A 22,873-nucleotide genomic window follows, 5' to 3' on the forward strand; every position below is an offset into this window, starting at 1 on the left:
ACGTCTTTGAATTTTTTTATGCCGCTGCTCATGAAGACTCATATATGCCTAAGGGAGGTGCCTGTTTTGGTTTTAGGTCGCTAGCGGCTTTGGTTTTGAAAATATTTGAATTTTAAGTTTTTGAAAATGGGCCCCCTACGGATCGGCCCCAAGCCCCAACAACTGATAGTGAAGTCTATGCTTTGTGTTTGTTTCCATTAATGTTCAATTTAGAAAAGAAAAAGAAAAAAAAACTAATGTAGAAATGTACTGGCCATTTTAACTAGCCCAGATTAATGGTTAACAAAACACCAAATATTGCAAAAAGCCAAGTTAAATTCTTGGTAAAAGTCAAAACTATCACCATAATGGCGACTGCAAGTTTGAGTGAGACAGAATCTATTCCTAAAATATATATTAAATATCATTGTGATCCACTATATGCAGTTGACTATCATGTACTAATATACAGGGTGATTAAAACAGAATGTGCCAAAATCATCACACATTTCATTTTAAAATCATTGAAATAGACTGAATTATTAATTAATAATTTAATAAGAATTAAAAGTCTTTTTCTCAAGTGATTTTAACAAATGAAAAGTCATATCGGCTTGATGTTGTCCGTGCCACTGGTGGTGGTCAAATTGAACACTTGTAAAGCATGAAATAAGTATCCCTGGAAGAACACATAGACCTCTACAGGTTAGATAATGGTACCCTGACTGCTATTAGGAATCGGGATGGAATCCTTGGATCCATTGTCATAAGCTACGCTTGTGCAGTGGGACCTTGGTTCATCCTGGTCCATGACAATGCCCAACCTCATGTGGCTGGAGTATATAAGCAATTTCTGAAGGAAGAAGGAATTGATAACATTGACTGGCCCCCACGTTCACCTGACCTAAATCCAATAGAACACCCCTGGGACATTATGTTTAGGTCCATCTGGCGCTGCCAGGTTGCTCCTCAGACTGTCCAAGAGCTCAGTGATGCCCTGGTCCAAATCTAGGAGATCCCCGAGGACACCCTCCTTTGTCTCATTAGAACCATGCCCAGGCATTGTAAGGGAGGTCATACAGGCACGCAGAGACCATTTTGACTTGTTTAAAGGACATGACATCAAAGTTGGATCAGCCTGTAGTGTTTTTCCACTTCAATTTTGAGTCTAACTCCAAATCCAGACTTCCATGGCTTGATACATTTGATTTTCATTGATATTTTTTGTGTTATTTTGTACTCAGCACATCCAACTATGTAAATATTTAATATTTAATAAAAATATTTCAGTCATTCATATCTGAAATTTGTTTTTTTAGCAGTGTACTATTATATATACTGCATATTACATAGTATATGATAGTCAAATGGACTGCATATCAAAACGGCAAATAAAAAGTTAACTACAGGCTTAAACGGCTGTCATTAGTTCAATACATTTGCATTTAATTTACGAGTTAAATAAAACTATACTTCAGTATCTAGCCTCGAACTTGACTTTTGTTTTCGATACTAAAATTTAACTCAACAACCGAGTTGTGTTAGCACAGGACATGAATAGACTACGGCATGTTGTGACGTCACTATGGGAAAACTGAACCCTGTAATAAAACCGGCACCCCCAGCATATAACGTACGATACACAGGAAATGTATGGATATATTTTGGTGGTAATCATAAAAATACACCATCATTGTAATTATGCACCAACTATAACAAAAAGCTTTCCACAAATTTATTTGAAAGAGGAGTTGTACTATGCTATGCACATTCTGTCAGGATGCACTTTTTAGGTTTTTTTTTTTTTTTTTTTTTTTTTGGGGGGGGGGGGGGGGGGGGGGGGTAACGACATTATCATCATGAACATAATCCAAATACATTCAAAGCATGAATAGAATACACACCAGTTCAAACCACCTATGAAAATGAGTATAAATCTTTTTGTCCTGGCAAGTTTGTTGTACAGGTTCAACAATTTGAGCATTACAATGGAGCCCCTAGGATTAATTACTCTATTCAAAGGTCAAACTGTATGGAATTAATCATTTTCCAAGTGTTGCGAGACAACCACAGGGAGCCAGAAATGTATTTATGAAGCTGGAAAGTGCTACATGTATCAGTAACATAGCTTTTTGGTACAATATCTAATGCAGTATTAAAAAACGAACAAATGCAGAAAATTAACTCTTTAAGGACAACAATAAGAGAACTTTTGGTGCATGCATCTTTGTCCAGACTGATCATGACACAACAATAAATTGAGTGTGGCAATAAAAAAACAACACAATTTGTGTCTCAAACATAATATATTACAATTCAGCTTCAGCTTTATTTTGTACAATTGACTCTCCAAAAGATTACAATTGATCCCTATTGTACAAATACTTCTCAAATAACAAATCAGATATTATTAATACGTATGTACCATCTTCTGTGTTCTTAATCCCGATGTGATTTATGCAGAAACACAAGCTAGCTTCAAGATAATATGTCACAAAATGTCAAAGCAACATATGAATCAAATTGTTGTTTAATTCAAGGAGATTCCTGCGATATGAATAAAACAGTTCAGATACTTACCATGATGTGCAACGAGGGACCTTACCTTACACAAAATATTCTGTACCATAAATAAAACGTGTCAAACTCTCATGAAACGGATGCTATGAACAGCCATTTTCAATGACACCAAGATGGTGTCTGATTTTAGTGTAGGTAGAAATAGTAAAACAAACAATAAGACAAAAGAAGCAAAGTGAGATGAGAGGTTTTAAAGTGGAATGGCATAAAAACAAAGACCAAGAGAAATTCAGTAACGCTTTGCTCATATAGTAACAGTTTACAGAAGATTGTCTCCACACACGTCAGAAACAAGCGTGCTCTTGTTCCAAAGGCTTGTTAAATAACGACATATTCAGCCGTTAAGAGTTACACTAACTCAGTAATACTTTACATTGGACCTGACAGAATAGTTACAGAGCTGGGAATGTTGCACCGTGGAAAAAAATACCAATGAGTATCAATAGGATACGCGCATGTGGAACGATGCAGAAAGGCACAGTCTAGCTTATTTGGTATCATTTGGTCTTAACGTGTGAACAACTCCATTTTAAATGCACTTGTGAAGTTCATCCCTGATGTAACAGAAACATACACCATTTTGGTCACATTCAATATTAAGACTTATTATTTATACTTATTTTTAAAAAATCCAGCATATTGAGTGCTTTTAAAGGGAAAATGTAACAGACATGTTTGGGAGCACTCGTGGTGCTAGTCAAGAACTTGACTGAAGCTTTCTTGAAGGAGTGAGGCTATTTTGGTTTGGTCCATCTGCAGAGACAACACAAACACTTCAGGCATAATAAATTATGCTAAAAATAATTTAATACTTCCCCTTAAGAGTAGAGCTACAGTAAGTGGAAACACAGACTATCCACTCTTTCCTACAGAGCGGCATTGCATTAATGTGGGTGGGCGAGTGAGTGTACCTAAGAGTGCATATGGTATAAAAGCAATCGTGCATCAGATTCTTCAAGTGGAACACACTAAAGGCCATGCTCACATTCTAAGTACCACCCTCGCACAGTCAGTGTAAATCTATTAAATACATTACACACACCTCACAGATGAAGCCAAGTTGCACCAATTCTCCAGCCAAATCTTGAACACTTTCATCTGCAACCCAAACTGACAATAAGTAAACACGTTTCTTCAAATTTCTGCTTTGCAACTGCAGTCATGTCAAGAGACGTGCTCATGCCTCTTACAAGCAAACTATCTAACATGCCTGTAATAATAAGCATTACAAATATAAATTACAAAAAGTATATACCTAAAACACTAATATTACTTGGTAAATTGTTGTATTTTAGATGCCTCTGCGCGTTCGCGCCATTTGAGAAAGGGAGTGTGTGAGAGAGACGAGGAGATTAAGTGTCCAAGTGTGTCAGTGACACACAGGAAACTGCAAGTAGCGAAGAGACGGACAGATTTTGACACAAGAGGTGACAGCTGTCAGCTGCAGCCTTGCCTCAGGGCCAGCTCCTCACGCGCTTGCAAAGTTCCACATGTCACACATACCTGCGCGTGCACACACATTTATTATTTAGCCCGTTGTACATTTTTTGGTCATTCCCCCTTCTATCTGTCACAAAAGGCTACCAGAATATCATAAAGTAAATGTGGCTGTGTAAGATATATACAGTATATGGTAACAATGTTCGAAACAAATGCCTTCAATTTGGGTTTTTAAAGGACATGGAATCTGATGAGCACTAAAATGTAAGGTTCTAATATGCAGTCTCCGCTGAAAATAGTTAGCACGCTCTGTCAGGGATCTCACTCTCACTTTCACACATGCCTCAGTGCACACATATGGACATCCTTAATAATAACATTGAGTGAGGGGGGGGGGGTGTGGGATCACAATTGTAATAGGCAATGGTGTCAGAACCAACCCATATTACATGAAGACAAGTTCTTCTAGCTTCTATTTGCATCCAAGCTGTTCATTGCTTTGTGTAAATATCCCGTGTGTGTTGGAGGGGTTGAGCTTACGAGGTAACATGTCACAGCTTAGATGTCTGTTCAGCTTGTCCTCCAGCTTCAGCAACAATGTCAGCTAAAACAAAGACAACATTATAATACTCATCGTTTTGTACATAGGGAAAAAAAAATTTGTAGTGTAGAAAATGCATCATCAAGTTTATCGTCAACGATTTTGTGCACTTACATGAAATTTGGGTCCCTCCTCAATGAGTTCAACATTGCACTGCATATGAATAAGCTGCAGGAGACAAGAGTCGAATACATTTTTGCTTGTAATAGGCACATTTGCACCTGTGTCAAAAATGTGCATTGTGTCACACTCACCCGCCGTGTTTCAAGCTCTGCAAGCTCAGGTGTGGGGGACTTGACCAAAGGAACGATAATGGGAGATTTAACATTTTGTTGTTGTGGATGCTTCGGAGAAGGAAGGCCGAACGCTGTTAGGGGATAAATCCCGTTTCTGATTGAATAAAAGAGGGGCATAGATGTGCTTTAAATAACTTTTAAAATGCGGAAGACAAATTTGTAAATTATCGATAGATGGCAACCATGTCAGAGCATAAACTGAGAATAAAGACAAAGACAGTTGCTCAAAACTGATAGCTTCTGCCACCTAGTGGAGAAACAGGGCAGGGTCATCATTTAGGAGCAAATACAGTGATACCTCAGCTCATGAATGCTTAAGCTCACGAACTTTTCGCCTCAAGAACATTAAATTCGCGAGCATATAGTCTATGCTGACGAACTAGTTTTCGGCGGACGAACCAAACCACACGGTCGAACAGCGCCACGAGAAGCTGATGCACGCTCACGGCGTCCCAGTTCGTCCCCTCCCTTTCGTTGAGTGCGGACGTGGTTTGTGTTTGATAGACATTTTGGACCATATTGAGTGTACTTTTGCTATTATGGGACCGAAAAAGACCCCACCACAGGCTAGTGTTAAGCCTAAGAAGACATTAAAGAAAATAAGGTATATTTTTGTGTAGTTTTAAGGCTTATTTAGTAGAAAATTATGTTTTATGGGGACCTGGGAGCGGATTATTCTCATTTTAATGGTTTCTTATGGGGAATAAATGTTTGGAAGACGAACTTTTCGCCTTACACACACTTTCTGGGACCAATTATGTTCGTGAGCTGAGGTATCACTATACTTTAAAGCAAGTCATGCTAGACAACCTTATTTAACAATTCGATTTTTAATCCCATAATAACATTTCATCTTACCGCACATCCTCCAGGAATTTATCGAGCTCCAAGGCTGGAAATTGTGAGAACCTGGAGGATAACGAACAAATAAAACGAGGATATGTAATAGGGTCTATTGTTAAATTCATTCATAGTTTACAGTGGGGCAAATAAGTATTTAGTCAACTACCAATTGTGCAAGTTCTCCTACTTGAAAAGATTAGAGAGGCCTGTAATTGTCAACATGGGTAAACCTCAACCATGAGAGACAAAATGTGGAAAAAAAGAAACAGAAAATCACATTGTTTGATGTTTAAAGAATTTATTTCCAAATTAGAGTGGAAAATAAGTATTTGGTCACCAACAAACAAGCAAGATTTCTGGCTGTCAAAGAGGTCTAACAAGGCTCCACTCGTTACCTGTATTAATGGCACCTGTTTTAAGACATTATCGGTATAAAAGACACCTGTCCACAACATCAGTCGGTCACACTCCAAACTAATCCTATGGCCAAGACCAAAGAGCTGTCGAAGTACACCAGAGACAAAATTGTAGACCTGCACCAGGCTGGGAAGACGGAATCTGCAATAGGTAAAACGCTTGGTGTAAAGAAATCAACTGTGGGGGAAATTATTAGAAAATGGAAGACATACAAGACCACTGATAATCTCCCTCGATCTGGGGCTCCATGCAAGATCTCACCCCGTGGCGTCAAAATGATAACAAGAACGGTGAGCAAAAATCCCAGAACCACACGTGGGGACCTAGTGACTACTATCAGTAACACAATGAGCCGCCAGGGACTTAAGTCCTGCACTGCAAGACGTGTCCCCCTGCTGAAGAAAGTACGCGTCCAGGCCAGTCTGCAGTTCGCTAGAGAGCATTTGGATGATCCAGAAGAGGACTGGGAGAATGTGTTATGGCCAGACTAAACCAAAATAGAACTTTTTGGTAGGTTCTCACAGGTTCTTGTGTTTGGAGGACAAAGAATACTGAATTGCATCCGAAGAACATCATACCCACTGTGAAGCATGGGGGTGTAAACCTCATGCTTTGGGGCTGTTTTTCTGCAAAGGGACCAAGACAACTGATCTGTGTAAAGGAAAGAATGAATGGGGCCATGAACCGAGAGATTTTGAGAGAAAATCTCCTTCCATCAGCAAGGGCATTGAAGATGAGACGTGGCTGGGTCTTTCAGCACGACAATGATCCCAAACACACAGCTAGGGAAACAAAGGAGTGGCTTCGTAAGAAGCATTTCAAGGTCCTGGATTGGCCTAGCCAGTCTCCAGATCTAAAACCCATAGAAAATCTGTGGAAGGAGTTGAAAGTCCGTGTTGCCCAACGACAGCCCCAAAACATCACTGCTCTAGAGGAGATCTGCATGGAGGAATGGGCCAAAATACCAGCAACAGTGTGTGAAAAGCTTGTGAAGAGTTACAGAAAATGTTTGGCCTCCGTTATTGCCAACAAAGGGTACATAACATAGTATTGAGATGAACTTTTGGTATTGACCAAATACTTATTATCCACCATGATTTGCTAATAAATTCTTTTAAAAAAAATCAAACGATGTGATTTTCTGTTTTTTTTCACATTCTGTCTCTCATGGTTGAGGTTTACCCATGTTGACAATTACAGGTCTCTCTAATATTTTCAAGTGGGAGAACTTGCACAATTAGTGGTTGGCTAAATACTTATTTGCCCCACTGTATATAAAGGCAAGCTGACATCCTTTATTTTTACAGCCAATAGAAGATGGTAAACTGGTTTTCCTACTTGAGCTGAACATCATCTTTCTTGTCAGCGATAACGAGATTAGGGTCCAAGTTCTTGGTTATTTCCTCCAATGCGTTCTCTGGAATCATGTCTGGACAATTGCAAATCATCAACATCAGTCTACAATATTGCTTTCTGAAAACATCTCTAAATTATTAGGGTCTAAATCACGAGAAACCCAATATCTGTATTGGTTCCATAAGTACAAACTGTATGTGTCCAATTGTTCAAATTTATCACAGCTACAATTTATTCTGCCCTCAAGATAAAACACAACACAACTCACATTGGTGGCGGACAATACAGTGAGCAGCCAGCAGCTTCAGTAGTGGCACTTCAAACAGAGCCTGGTTAAAGAGCAGCTCTCGGGCGGTGGGCCTTGTGCATGGGTCACAATCCAGGCATCTCTGAATTAGTTCCTAAAACGCACACAACATAAAATATGTTTAAAAATACCACATTTTTCAGACGAATTCAAACTTTTTTTCATAGTTTGGCTGGGTCTGCCACTTATTCTATGGTGCAGTGTACATGTCCCCCCCTCTACATGTGTGACATCTATCACTCCTATAGATATCTCAGCAAAACACTAGCATGTGCATGCTGTGAGACAATGGAAACTGACCGGCTCACATAGGCTAGGTTCATATTGCAGGTCTTAATGCACAAATCCAATTTTTTCATGTTTTTCCGACTCAAATGAGGCCTTAACTTAATGGTCTGAACGGGACACGTCACATAAAGTGGACCAATTCAAACCTGATCTATGTCACTTTCGAATGTGGTTAAAATCCGATCTGGGCCACATTTTCCAGAATGTGGCTGCGGTCTGAACTGTCAAGTCTCCCAAATCTGAAATCATGCAGCAATTATGTCAGCAAAGAACAAGAGCAGCAAGAAGGACAGCAGCGATGGAGCTGTGCATTAGTGTTAGTGCCTAGCTTGAACTTGGCTTTTACGCAGGAGACAGGCTTGACCACAGTCATAAAAATAAAATGAAGTATAAGCCCGAAGATGCTCAGTTTTCTTTCTGTGCGCCAAATGAGCAACACGGTATTTCAGTATTGCTTACATGGCCAAGTCGGAACAAACTGACGCACACGCATAAGGCTTTTGTTGTGTGCGTCATGCACGCACAGTGCCTGCGTGCGTTCTATCAATCCATATAAACTTTGAATGCAAGGCTAAAGGGGGCTTATTTATGTCTGTTATTTGTGTCCTCTTTTTGGGAATCAAAATATGATAACCTTGGAATGACGTAGAGCCTACATGTGTAATTTGTTTTGATATTCCTGCCCATGCACGTCAGTTTGCTCAACACATGTCAGACTGCAAATTACTGCACATGCGTAATACTTGCACAGGCTCAATGGACAAAGGCAGTCTGAACGGGCACGCCCTTCCCCCCAAAATAGATATGACAAAAAAAAAAAAAAAAAAAAAAAAAAAAAAAAAAAAAAAAAAAAATGGAATTGTGCATTAAGACCTGCGGTATGAACCTAGCCGTAGTGGCCACTTTAGGACAAGGCCAGTTGATCCTTATAACAAAAAATTTCAAACGAACATGTACTTTGAGGAATCTACAGTTATTTAAATATTCAACTGTTTTTCAAATCTCTTATCAAAAAAGTAATTTTATTGAATACTTATGGATAGTTATTTTTGCCATGGAAACATGTTTGTTGAAAACAGTTTATAAGTCTATCAAGAATTCAGCAAGTTAAGAGTATTTTAGTTAAGAGTAAATCAAAAGTTATGACTGACTAATCTGTCACAAGATGGCCACTTTAAACCATCTAGCCTTCTTGTACGATACCTATAAACTATGCTCACTGAGCTGAGTATTATCCGAACCATGAGGCTATGTGCACGCTTCAAAAGTTGAAGCTGTCAAAGTGGCAGTTGTTGATCTGAAGTGCTCTAACGTAGATTGCTAAACTGAAGGAAACTTACGGTAGAGCTGCGTGATGCATGAATATGTGCAATGTGGCAGGCCGATAAGAGGGTTTCGACACCAACGAGGCTACGATGAACTGCCCTTTTGTTGCTGAGGTAATACTAGTGACTGTACTGAGCTTCTTTGAGAAGACAAATGGTGGCCGACATACTTGAAAACAGCCAACAATTACATATCAGATGTGACTAGGAAAAAAAGACTAATTCACTGCTTTCACTCAAAAAACTTCTTGACCTTACAAAAAAATCTTTCTTACCTAAAAATGTCATTATGCTTGATAACAAAATTTGCAGGCATGAAAATGGGTCAGGGGTTAAAAAGGTGAGAAAGGTGTGGAGGAAATATGTTCCGGCGTTCTGCCAAAATGTCCGCCGTCGGCAAAACGTCCTACATGTGGCAAATTTGACCATTTTAATTTTTCACATAAGGCTTAATATTCGAGTTAACGGGGGTTTAATTAGTTGAAGGAGTTGATTTCAACCACCATTGACTCGCGCTAGCTTAGCCACTCCGGAGCCCTGAAACTAACAAATAACTGTCAAACTGCATAGAATTTGTTCAAATCAACTCCAACGACTAATTAAACCCCGGCTAACTCAAAGATTAAGCCTAATGTAAAAAATTCTGAACTTCCCCTTTAAAATAAAGACCATTGAATATGGCCATTAAAATGTTGTCTATAAAAGTTTTAGAGCAATAAAACAAACAACAAAAATGAATAAAATGAACAGGAATCCTTCAAAGTATTTCATAATGGGTCCAAATTATTTTTCGAACAGATCATGTGACTATAGAACCTTAGAGACAGCCGTTTGCATTGCTTAGCCAAAACTACAGCTGAGGAGGCAAGATGGATATTTAGAATTTCTTTAAACCTAAGCTTTCAAAACCTTCAACAACAACTGAGCTTGAACCGAGGATTGAGCACGAGCAGTATCAAAAAGTCCTGGCTGTCGTATTACCTGTTGTGCTGTTATTCCAAGTGGCGCTTGAATTGGATGCTTATAGCGGTCGACAGTCTTTTTGAGCCAGCGCAAAGTTCGCAGCGCACGAAGATATTTTTGTTATCTTTACTGGACAAAAATGTGAAGTAATGGCTGTGTTTCCAGTGTGCAAATGCAGCCGTTTGTAGTATATCTCCTGCCTATTTCATTGCATCCTGGCGAGGTAGCATGGCTATGTTGTTTTGGGCGCAAACTCCCAGCGCTCACGCATCATGGTAATACACGTGACACTTTTTGTTCCATCCCCGATTAAAAAATGTGACATGTGATGTCACTCCCATGACTACAGTATTCTTCATTCTACACACATTATGGGGCAATAACAAAATAGTAACACACAGGCATCAAGGAAAGATTACTGATTTAGAAAAATGAACGCGTTAGATTGTTCTTTACTGAAAGAAAGTAATCAGATTAGTTACGCATTACGATACCGCGTTATTGACAACACTGCTTTTATATTACCGTTAAATACACAAGCTTGACGCTACCTTAACGGGAGCTATTTTTTTACCGGACGCTCCGGCAGTGTTCAACGCAAGCTGCAACGAACGGCAGTAACTTTGTCATACCACAAAATATGAAAACGAAAACCATTACTCACCAAATTCAATATGCTGGCAAATGCATTCATCGAAAAACAATTGGGAGTGATACTTTACCTCCTCCAGCGAATGTGAATTTGTGCTTAGTACAAGATCATCTGTCGCAATTAGCGATCTTTGACGCTCTTTTTTTTTCTTTCCCTCCCCGCATACAAACTTGTTTCTCTCTCAGCGGCTGTGATTAACGTCAATGAAGTTGCTGTCCTAGCTAAGCCTTGCCTATCATTCGTCTTTGTAAGTTTTTAGTAACTTTGTGTATTGAATTTGAAAGGAAAATGTGTGTTTTGTTTTTGGCGAACTTTTTCATGAAGCTAAACTGTTGAAGCTACTCAGATGTGGAAAAATACGAGTGTACAACGTTTTAAATGTATTCATTTGGTATATTTCAGTTACAACGATTTGAGAGATCAATAAATTGAAGATTTTACGGCTTGCGTTTGGAGTGCTTGTTTTTGGGTTTGCTGGAATAGCGGGGGAAGCGCTGCCGCGCCAAGCCACGTCTGGCTGCATTTTCGACACATGAAAAATAACGAATACGTACTACTGTATGACGGGAAATTTTAGTGGTTTTGTAACCGCGATGTTTTCATAGCATGGTAATCCGTGAAGGTAACTGGCACATGCCTACACCCGATGCCCCCCCCCCCACCCCTTAAAATTTTTCTCCTCGGATCTACACGATTCACGTAGGTCATCCTTTTTTTACTTCAAAACGGCGAATTTCGCCGAAAGGTGAGAGATTTTCATGCCTGAATTTGAAGTTAATCTAAACTGTATTTCCTGATAGGATTTTGAGTTTTTGCAGTGTGAAAAATAAATATATGATACCTGCTGTATTGAAGCACATTGGGGATCAGTGCTACATGGTGTTTTATCCAGCAATGACTACTGAGCTAAAATTGACAGTTAGCTTTATCAGGCCCGGATCTAGGTCTACCCACCGGAGTGGGCACTAAGAAATCTTGAGGGGGCACCCCCAATACAGGCTTTTTTTCTTTTTTTTTACCCTCTGCATTTCTCCGGGCTTGGGACCGGCGCAAGTAAGACACTGGCTTGTGTCCCGTTGAGGCTGCATTAATTTTTTGGGGCTTTATTTGTTTTTTGTTTCGGTTTTTTTTTCTCATTCATCTAACTACTTATTCTCGCAGTCGGCGTGATGTCACGTTGACGTCATCTCGCATAGCAACGTGTCGCCATTTTGAGATGGGGGCACGCACAGGTAAACTTCCGTAGACAAACGTTGTCTGAAATTCATATTTCCGCTGTGTTTTGCGTCTTTTTTTCAAAAAAACGTCTTAAACGCGACTTATTATTATCACGAGTCACTGCCGACAGACGCGAGGAGGCGATCCAATCTAAAATTAGCGTGTATTGGCCTGCAAATATGCCCATACAAAGTCGCAGCTGATAGCTGGATAAACAATCCAAAGGAATTGCCTGCAGTGGAGTTCGGAAACATCTACAACTACCTCATAAAGTCACCCAGTAAGATGACCTTTATCAATTACGTGGAATATGTACTGTGTGGAACTAAGAAAACTGGTAGAATTAACGGAGTGATTATTTCTGCCGTAACCCGTAATTCACCTCCAAGCGTTATTTAGCCATGAACACGTAACGGCAAAATAAACAATTCCCACCAGGCCAATAATATACCGATTGACCGATCAGAGCAGTTCACGGCAAAAGAAAAATAACGCTTTGCGAGTTGTCGGTTGCGATAATAATAACCACTGCCTAGTCTACTGAATCCTAGCAGCTAATTGGGGGGGGGGGAAAAATCGATTAAAGTTTACTCACCAGTAATAGAATGTCGGCTGCAAACGTAAATGTGCCTGGATTTAGATTCCAACTGGCGAGAATGGTCCACGGCACCGTCTTCTTTTACTGTTCCTCGATTGATTGCTTTCAGCCATTTGCTTGTCCTTTTCTTCTCACGAGGAAGAATGAAGAACTTCAAATGCGGCTCCGAACTCTTCCTTGTGTTACAACCCGCAACACGGCAACTTTTAGTCATTCCGATGGAAAAAAAATACCGCAAATAAGAAAAAAGTTCAACGAATTTGTACTACAATGCACGACAGAGCAACTGCTTGGAACTCGTTTTTTGCCCCCATTTCAATATGGCGACGCTTTGTTGTGGCTGGTGACGTCATTAATGCCCGTATATCCGACTGCGAGAATGTGTCTGGAGGAGAGGAAGCGCGCGGATAACAAACAAGGTTGGAAAAACAGTTTGTTTTGGTGATTGCTTTTTTGGCGTGGTTGCAGCCAACAGTAACCGTTAATTCTGCAATAAAAAAGTAGGTAAGACCAACTCTCCGTGCGTTCTCTATATCCAGCGCGACGCTACAATAGATATTCCCGACATTTTGATTGGGTGGGCACGACTCACATCTCACCATACATCCGGCACCGAGCTTTACTATGTTTGTATTTCACAACCTCATCACTCTACAGCACTATGTTTTTACAGATTAAATAAAGCCTGTGTGTAAGACACGTTAGCTACGCATCGACAGTAGTCATGATTAACTGAAACCTAGCCTTCCGCAGGGCTAATGTTACGTGAGCAAGGGACAGTAACGTTAATCTTATTGATTAGCTCTGAAAAATCTACTGCTTTAAAGTGATCCTCTACCTTAAATACATGTAGGCTCTAATAAACCACAATTGTTCTCTTGGACTAAAATATATTGTTAGAAACACATAAAATATTAAATCAATGGCAATACTTTATAATATTTACTACATATTTTGACCGTTAGTTGGCGCCATGGTTTGCGGGCTCGCAGTGATGACGTCATTGGGATCTTTCCAAATGTGTAGCATGTTCAACAATTGCTTATTGCTGCCTAAACTCGTGAAGTAAAATGCCACGATGTGCTGCTTTTGGATGCAATTTCTAGTCAAATGGAAACAAGGGGAGTGAAGTGAGTGGTCAAGGTGGAATTATTATTTTTAGTGAATAAATGTGCATAAGTGGAAGCTTCTCCCCCTTTTTAGTCCCTGTATGCACGTATCCTACCCACCACGCGTTACAACTGGCGCCTGAACATTTTTCCTGGATCCTCAGTCATGTAAGGGATCCGTCTATTTTCTGGATCCGACGGTCCCACCGCGTCTGCAATATTGGTTTCGGATCTGTCCATTTTTTTTTATTCGTCGGTCCCACAGCGACTTTTCAGATCAGTCTATTTTGTGGAATCGATGGCCCGATCGCGGCTGCAACATTGCCATGGGATCGGTCCAATTCCTGGATCTTCGAGTGATCATACCAAATAATCAAAGCACTATGGCACGCTACAGTGACGGCAGTGACTCTGACATGGTCCTTACAACAATGTTGGAGTTCGTCAGGGAACGCGTGTTTGCGTACTGCTGAGCTCCCGAGTGAAAAGTGGTCAAGGTGGAAATATTATTTTTTGTGAATAAATGTGCCCAGGTGGAAGCTTCTCCCCTTTTTGGTACTTTTATACACGTATCCTACCTTCCACGCGTTACAATGTACAAGACATGGATTACACAAGGTGTGCTCTTTGGCATGTACTGTATGTAAAGCACACGACAGCTCTGAATGCTAACAATCTACATAATTATATTGGGATAAGTTTGAAAACGCAATATGCTTACCTTGAATATCTGCTAATAAAACCAGAGTTCCCAACAGCATACACTCTCGCTCCCAACCGGAGTTCCCAACATCATACGCTCTCTCGCTCTGTTGTCATTGAGACTTTTGCCCAACTTTTTTCTTATCAGGTATTTGCTGCACGCATTTTTCCCTGAAGTTCGTCTTGTGAACGACCGACAGTGCTGTCCTGCTCCTCCATTTTCAGATCTGGTTCAAATAGGAAGGGTGGAACCGACAACATGTTGGGAAAGCTAACGAGTGACACGCTGGAATTTCGGCAATGGGCCCGCTGACGTCACGCACTGCGACGTAACAAGAGTGGCGACCTATCACTTAAAGTAATTTTACAAACTTCATTAAGACAAAAACATTAAGAGGGGTTTTAATATAAAATTATTATAACTCATACTAACATTTATCTTTTAAGAATTACTTGTCTTAAAAATAGAGGATCCCTTTAAGATGGCGGCTGTTCACTAACGCCGCCGAGTCTGTCATTTCGCATCTACTAGTAGTTGTACATACATGTGATATCTATGAGACACATCAGACGCTACCTGCTACCACCGAAGCATCATGCGGGCGTAGTTTTTAGCAATGTCGGCATAGCTTGTAGCGGCTGTCGGCGGCAGTCAGTTTTTTTTTTTTTTTTTTTTTGGATCTTCCTCTGCCCACGTGACGTCAGCCTGGGCAAAACGTGATACTTAGATCTGGCAAAATTAAACGATTCCTCGAGGCGAATAAAATTAAGGCGAATCGAATTACTCAGATCAGTTTTTAAACTCGAGTTACTCGAGTTGCTCAAGTATTCGTTTCAGCTCTAATTGGGAAGGCAGTGGAATTTGGTGTAAATGTATGTTTTAGGCCTGATGTCATCAAAGCTTAATATGAATGTAGGAACATTCACCTGATATTATGATCTTACCCTCTGTAGTGGATCCTCTAGCAGCTGGATGGCAGTATTGACAGCATCCTCAGACACATATGAGGACTCTCCATTTACCTGGATCTCCGATAGCGCCATCTACAATACACATAAAGTGTATTAACATTGCATTGCCGTCACCAGTGTGTCATTTCCCATTCCGTTTGTGGTTTACTTCAGCACCTCAAGGGCACACATGCCGAATGAGTAGATGTCGACAGCTGTGCTCACGTCAGTGACAGCTGCGGTGAGACAACAAGAAAGAAGAAAATAAGACACAAAAATGTCCCTCACCAGCCCGGCATTTGTGGCCAACTAAAAAAAGGACAGTAAAATGAAATTTGACAGTTACAATTTGGGATAGTTTTAGCTCATCTGTAAGAACTTGGGCTTGGGGACACAAGGGTCATTCATTGCTTGAATTTTGTCAGGGACAAAATATTAAAATGGGACCTAGTTTGTGTTTGTCTACTTGCTGACTTTTCCACTAGCACCCTCTGCTGGTGGAAATAAGCAAGATGTTACAATAGCTTTGCACACAAGAGCGCATTAAAATAATCATGACAGCTGAAAAAATCCAATAGGATACTGTATTCTATTCTATTGCTGTAACTGTGTGAATTTACATTGTGTTAAAAGATTTTCAGATCTTACGTTGTCCCTCATTCCATGTTGTTGCCATTTATATAGCTCATTTGTGCTTTTTAATCTTCTCTTACCGCCATATTCCGGGGCAAAGAAATGCAAGTTCTTCTGTTCTTCATGGCAAGTCTTCACATGTTTGTTGATAGTGTCTGGACCCACTAGAGACAAGAGGGATAAATGGATAAATAAAAATCCACACCAGAAAGAAAAACAAGTGTGGCATTCAAGAGCTGAAGATCAATATTAACTTCATAGAGCAGTAGTAGTTAAGTCTTTGTAGTCAAATGTGTTTTGTGTACCCAGATGTAAATAGATTTTCTAACCAAATTACAAAAGAATGCAGTGACAATCAATGTCCAGTATTGTCCTGAAACTAATGAAAACTATGCGAGTGTCACATTGAGGAGCAGAAAAATGGCACACTTAGCGTCGTCTGTCAGTCGCTTTCTTTCTTCTTTTTTTTTTTTAAATACCTGAACCGATCTTGATAAGGCCATTATGCTGGATGAAGATGGTGTCACAGGTCAGGTTGCCGTGGATGATGGGGGGATCACATGAGTGGAGATAACTGCCGGACAACGACAACAAAGACTGGTCTACATAATTTCCTTGCTGAAGCATGTGACCATGAGGATAGAAGAACATGAGACCAACCTGAGAGCTGACAGGATCTGCGTGCACCATCTCTTCCAAGCCTGTCAGCAACACACACCTTATCAAACGGCTTGTTTTGACTATAGTTTTGTCTCTACTGCACTTAAACATAGGAACAACTGCATCAAATGGCACAAAATCTGGAATTTATCACTGTAAAGCAAAAGAATGTGAGCTTCTTAAATGTTGATTTTTTTTTTTCTCCCAAAATCGACATCATGTCTGTATTAAAATTCAACATAATTAAATAATTGTAATTTTTATTTGGATTGGAGATTCAATGATTAATCATCAACTATTGTGATAATGGATTAATCATTTTGAGACCTTTTCAAACTTAAAATCCTCGGAATTTCAACATCTTGACAGAAAATAAATCCTCAAATTTTAGTTGTCCACCAAAATAAGACATTTAAAACCGTCTGTTTCAGTTTACAAAAATTAAAAATAAATAAACACCTCTATTTTTGGTCAATTTTCTAACATGTTAAGGTCAAAAACAATCATTCGGAATCATTTTCTGCTCAGTTTAAAACGATCTCCGGTTTTGAATGAAGGGAGGATTTTTTTTTTCTCTTAACCTGATTCAAGAATTAAATACTATGAAATTATTAGTCACAGCTCCAATTTAGATTTTTGGGGTATTTGGATGAAAGCTTGTTACAGACATGCAATTTAAAAACACATTAGGTGTTTGTAATTGTAAAGAATTCAGCACATTTGAAATTACAACATTTGAATAATGTGTTTAAATGTCCAAGCTTGCAGTGCGACCCCTCAAGTCCTATTTAAATTCTATTCCAATTCCTGAATTCTTAAGATGCACTGAAGAGTAATGGTAAAGTGTGAACTGTGCCAAAGGTTTAACACACCTATCCTCAATGTTCAACCCAAATCCAATCAGTTATTACCTTTTCATTCATGGCCTTGTGGTTCTTTTTGGTCTTCTTTAGAAACTGCTTCAAACTTCCTGATGACATGTACTCGGTAATGAAAATCACCTGAGAGAAGAAGATGGTACGTGCTAGTGGTGCTTGTATGAAAATTTAAATGAAAAAATATAAGTCATTTTTCTCTTTACTTATGAAGATGCCATATCGTGTACTGAATTAACACGACTCACCCTGGCCCGGTTCTCTTTGGCGTCAATCCAGTACTTGTGGAACTTGACAATATTTGCATGTTCCAAATGAATCAGATGATCAAAAACAGCGTTTACCTTATCCTGAACACACCACACAAATATTTAGTTAAAAAACAAATCACAACAAATAATCTACCCATTGTAGCTGAGTAGTCACTTGTGAAACATGGCCTGACCTCCACCAACTTGAAGTTCTTCCTCTCCGAGAACATGACTTCATTCCACACCACCTCCACGCCTTCCTCGGTATCCATAGCCAAGTATGCCATGTCTATGCCGGGAACATTTCGTTGGTTCACCTAAAAAAATATAAATCAACAGCATGAGGAGGAACAACAATATTGGACAATAGACGTCCAATGCATTTTGATCCGGGAGTGCTAGTAGCAAATGATCGCTGCCAGCCCCTTCTAGACAAAATGGAATGGACGTCTATCGCTGTCAGTGGGAGCAAATGAGTTCAATGTAGGGTGTCAACTGTACCTATTCCGCATCCATTTATCCCCACGTATCCCACACATCCATTCGGCAACAGTGTAATCCATAACGTGAAAATTTAGGGGCCACCGTAAAAAGTTTTTGGGCGCACATTTGAAAACAAGTCACAAAGTACAAAGCCACATTTCTCTCATTTGATAACCTATTTAAAGGTGCACAATTTAAGTGCAGGAGTCATTAATTCATTTTCAACATGTTACTGATGAATACTGAACTTCAACTCATTTGTGCATCATCGCCAACAAACAGGCTTCAGAGAGTAGTAGAAGTTAATCAGCGTTGCAACAAAAATATTCAAAAGTACCTAATAATACAGGGCGTAGGTTTTCCTAGGGACGGTAGGGACATAAAACTACCAACTTTTCAGGATGTCCAGATTTCCCGCAACAACTTTTAAGCAACCTTATTTGCACTTTCTCTCTTTTTTTTTTTTTTTGTTAAGTTTGGCTGTGCTTGTGGACAAAATCAGGAGTGTTTAACCGGAAGGAAGGCTCATTTTTTAATTTTTGTTATTCCCTGACAAATAAGTTTTTTTCCAGTTATACATATTTATTTATTTAGACGGACAGTCTTAAGACAAATGTTTATTTTTTGCAATCCTGGATAGTTGAGAAATTATTTACAAGTTTGTATTAATTGTGTATGCTAATATAATTTAGATTATGTTCAAATATTGAAATTTAAATTTGCTAATAAAATCCAGACATTTATTCAGGAGGTTTTCAAAACTTTTCTTTAATAGTTTTTGAAAACAAAGGTGTGAATTGAACAGTGAACCAATACACATGAAAGTTAGTATCAGTAAATACAGATTCATTTTGCCTTGATTGTTTAGCCTATCCAATAATTAGGTTCATATTTGTGAGAAATGTAGCCTTGGCCCCCGATCACCCAATCTGTTTGGTCTTATTAATGTCCCGTCCCCAGCAAAAAGTGTACGTGCAGGTTATGCTGTTATATGGTCCCTACTAATGTTGAGACTGGACCTACGCCCTGGCTAGTATGTATTTTTTTTAATCAGCAAAATTGCTGGTCACAGAGTAGATAAAAAATTAACTTGCAAGTTTTTGAAATTGTCTATTTTAAAAACAGTCTGGAGCTCAAATATTTGCTTTTGAAATTAGATGTCAACTACTATTGTGGTGTTCCCAGGTTTCAACAAGTTAAATTTCAAAGTTAAAGAATTTCAAGGACTGTTTTTAGACCAATTAGAGCAGAATGCATGTCAGTTTCATAACAAATTTCAAAGCCAACTTTGAAGAAGAAAAAAAATGTCAGAAAAAAGCTCAGACACAGTCACATGTGCAGCGCAATTTAAAATACCCCAAAAAATGCTTGCAACATCACAACATTTTTAAAAGAGAAGACCATAATTTTGGTATTTTAGCAAGATTCATGAAATCGATGCACAAAATTTGCTTTCGCAGGCCACAAAAATGACTTGGCCGGCCAAATCTGGCCACTGGGATTTTAGATGGACATGAAGTTGTGAATAGTGTCTTACCTCCTCTTTGCGTTTCTGCCAGCGGCCGCAGGGACTCTCCTCCAAGATGTCTGACTCATCTTCACTTTCATCCTCATCTTCTGTGTTGTTGGAGGCAGGGGGCTGAGCGAGAGGGACACTATGGACCTGCTGGGCGTTACAAGACATGTAGCCCCCAGCCACTTTGCTGGCTTCTGCAGCCGGGGGTCCTTTCCCCTCTGCCTCCGCAATCATGGTACCACTTTCCCAAGACTGGGCTGTCCTCCTCTGCACTCCTGCTACAGAGCTGTGTGAGTGACGGCGGACCTAGCACTTTCTCTGAGCTCTAACTAGCACATCCATCTTCTGAGAAGGCCTGCCTTTCGATTCCCGGAGGCTGCAAACACATGACAGTTAGGTTAAAATGTGAAGACGTGACTTGGAAAAGACTATAACAATTTCCTTGACACTTCTTCCTTGTATTCAACAATATTTTAAGTGACAAGAACGAGCTCGGCTCAAACAAAAAAAACCTACGCACTTCGAGACTGTAGTGCACTTACTTGTGTCCATTCTCCGCGTTTAAAACATTGTCTTACACTTCTTCGCTAACTTTTACAACAAGCTCAAACGGTATATAAACACTTTGCTAGCGTGACTTTAGGACGCTAAACACGAACGAGTTTACCGTGTAGCACAAAGTCGACGCCACGTTAAGCGGTGGCGGTTTACATGTTGGTGGAAAAGACGGCGAACAGGCAGCAAAAGTAGCAAAAAGGTGACATTTAAACCACTTCGTCGTCAAATAGGTTGTTGCTTTTCAAGTCGCCTGTGGCACAAGTGGGAGGGGCAGCTCAGTACTCGAGGAGTACCTCTATGCGCAAAAACGACGCAGTTCTGACGTCACTGGGCGGCACCGACGCAGAAAATCACTATTTCATCCAGTTCAAAAGTAAAACTAATTATTATAAAACACTTTAAAATGCATTGGGGCAAGTCTAGGTGGTTGTGTAACATCCATTTCGTGTTTTCTAAATTCAAAGCCATCAAAGACACGAATAATCCTTTTGTGAAATAAGAAAGAATATTCCTAAAAGACAAGGTATTGTTAAAATATATGTATAGAAGACTTTTTTCCACACTAGGAAGGTTATTCGGTTATGATAAGAATGATCATTCTAATCATTAAATTAATAAAACGTAAAAAAAAAGTGTACTTTGAAGACATATCAAGATAGTTCACTTCCCGGACAGTCACTTGTGGTTTGGGTCAGATAAAGGCGGTCGCGCTGAGTGTTTTTTTCCCCCGCTTTTTTCTTTTTTTGAAGTCGATGTTTGCAAGGCCACTTATCGTGTATTGAAATCAAATATGGACAAGGTAATTCGTAGAAAAGTGTTTAAAACAATAATTTAATGATAAAACAATGCGTTAGCAATCAGGCCTTTTGAATTACAAAAGTTAACTCTTTCATGTCAACTTTTTCAAGCATGAATAGCAAAACTACATTTACTTACGTTTCTTTTTTAATACTATTTGCGATCGGACCCAGTCCCAAATTGAGGAGAGACAGTTGTATATGTATATTTATTTATCAATTGACATTTCAAAAGTCTTGTGATCAGGGGCGTTACCAGGAGGGGCAGGGGTGGGCAGTGCCCACCCACGGACACGCTCTGCCCACCCAAAGAAAACTGGATGTAGTACTAACGGCAGTCTGGGCACCGCTTATGGTATCCCATTCATATAGTACTGTGGTCTTCTAAGTTTTAACCTTTGCGTTGTTACCTCCTCTTTCACCTTAAAAAAAAAAAAAAGAAATGAAATGTTGGTTTTGTTCCTCGGGGGCGCTATACACATTTACGCATATTTTGATTTTTTAAATTTTATTTATTATTATTTTTTTTTTATTTTATCAAAGTTTTCACCAGTGTTCACCTGGCTGTTGAGTTTGGTGAGTTTTGAAGCATTCTGAGGGGGTCAAAGTAGGGCTCAAAGCGTTGGCGGGACAAAGAATGACTGCTGGGGGCGCTACATAGTGTATTTGGAATTTGTCTTTACACAGTATCAAAGATTGCACCTGTCTTGACCTGCCTGTCGATTTTGGTGAATTTTGAAGCATTCTAAGGGGGTCAAAGTGAGCTCAAAGGGGCTGCGGAACAAAGAATAACTATAATAATAATAATAATAAAACCGAGGAACCACAATAGGTTACCTAAAAAAAACATTTTCACCTGCATGTCCATACTGTTCAGTTATGGATGTGTTCTAAGTCAAATACAATCAAATCAACTTTTATTTGTTTAGACCAAATCACAACAACAGTTACCTCAAGGAGAAAACAAAACATGTTTTAAGGTGCAGTAGCCTTACGCCGGATTTCGACCTACTTGAGCATTGTAGCTTTTTTTTGTTTTGTTTTGTTTTTTTTGCCCCCCCCCCCCAGGTAAGAATAATGCCCACCCACATTAGCCATCTAGGTAACACCACTGATTGTGATTGATATCAAATTTTATGGGCTATTATGTGAAAAATGAGTGTTGGTATTTGTTAGTTGTGCGTGAACGTGTTGAATAAACGTTTGTTTATGAACAAGTATGAACGTGTTCATTCCAGCGGTTGTGATCGGCGTTCATAACATCGTTAATTGTCAAGTATTAGTGTTGTGCAGCAAAGTACATGTGCGACTACTGCGGGATATATGATGTCGATGTCAACTCTTTTTTTATGTACCGTAACTCTCGCGCACATCTCACTGTTACAGAACAGAAATTTTCCCCATTCCCCAAGTCTCATCCCATTGGTTATGTGAACCCAGGGTGATCATGGGACACGTAGTCCATTTAACACATT

The 22,873-nt window shown here is 39.5% G+C and overlaps 1 protein-coding gene across 4 annotated transcripts; it reads right to left on the reverse strand.

Annotated features, from left to right (window-relative positions):
• Positions 1 to 1,830: 1,830 nt before the first annotated feature.
• Positions 1,831 to 21,654, reverse strand: LOC130915892 (nuclear receptor-binding protein-like). Of its 4 annotated transcripts, none has more exons than XM_057836091.1 (18): positions 21,538 to 21,654; positions 20,065 to 20,419; positions 18,239 to 18,361; positions 18,042 to 18,143; positions 17,830 to 17,919; positions 16,919 to 16,959; positions 16,738 to 16,832; positions 16,339 to 16,422; positions 15,803 to 15,861; positions 15,620 to 15,718; positions 7,781 to 7,913; positions 7,495 to 7,585; positions 5,755 to 5,805; positions 4,855 to 4,990; positions 4,715 to 4,768; positions 4,540 to 4,603; positions 3,602 to 3,657; positions 1,832 to 3,312 (listed from the first exon to the last, which is right to left on the reverse strand). In XM_057836091.1, exons 2-18 carry the CDS (start codon positions 20,275 to 20,277, stop codon positions 3,253 to 3,255), a joined length of 1,551 nt encoding a protein of 516 aa, XP_057692074.1. In that variant the 5' UTR covers positions 20,278 to 20,419; positions 21,538 to 21,654; the 3' UTR covers positions 1,832 to 3,252. The 4 variants fall into 4 exon arrangements, with proteins under 4 accessions (XP_057692079.1, XP_057692074.1, XP_057692057.1 ...); XM_057836074.1 differs by lacking the exon at positions 21,538 to 21,654 and adding an exon at positions 20,711 to 20,879; XM_057836084.1 differs by lacking the exon at positions 21,538 to 21,654 and adding an exon at positions 20,586 to 20,876.
• Between the last annotated feature and the right edge of the window lie 1,219 nt (positions 21,655 to 22,873).

This window comes from Corythoichthys intestinalis, chromosome 1 (assembly GCF_030265065.1).
Source record: "Corythoichthys intestinalis isolate RoL2023-P3 chromosome 1, ASM3026506v1, whole genome shotgun sequence".
In the NCBI taxonomy this organism is placed as follows: domain Eukaryota; kingdom Metazoa; phylum Chordata; class Actinopteri; order Syngnathiformes; family Syngnathidae; genus Corythoichthys; species Corythoichthys intestinalis.

Bases quoted from the DNA above. Each gene is read 5' to 3' on its own strand.
- LOC130915892 (XM_057836091.1), bottom strand. From the start codon at position 20,277: ATGATTGCGGAGGCAGAGGGGAAAGGACCCCCGGCTGCAGAAGCCAGC. The intron at 16,833-16,918 runs GTTGGTCTCATG...GTTGTCCGGCAG, and splicing joins CAGATCCTGTCAGCTCTCAG to TTATCTCCACTCATGTGATC. The intron at 16,423-16,737 runs GTATTTAAAAAA...TCTTGTCTCTAG, and splicing joins CCTTATCAAGATCGGTTCAG to TGGGTCCAGACACTATCAAC.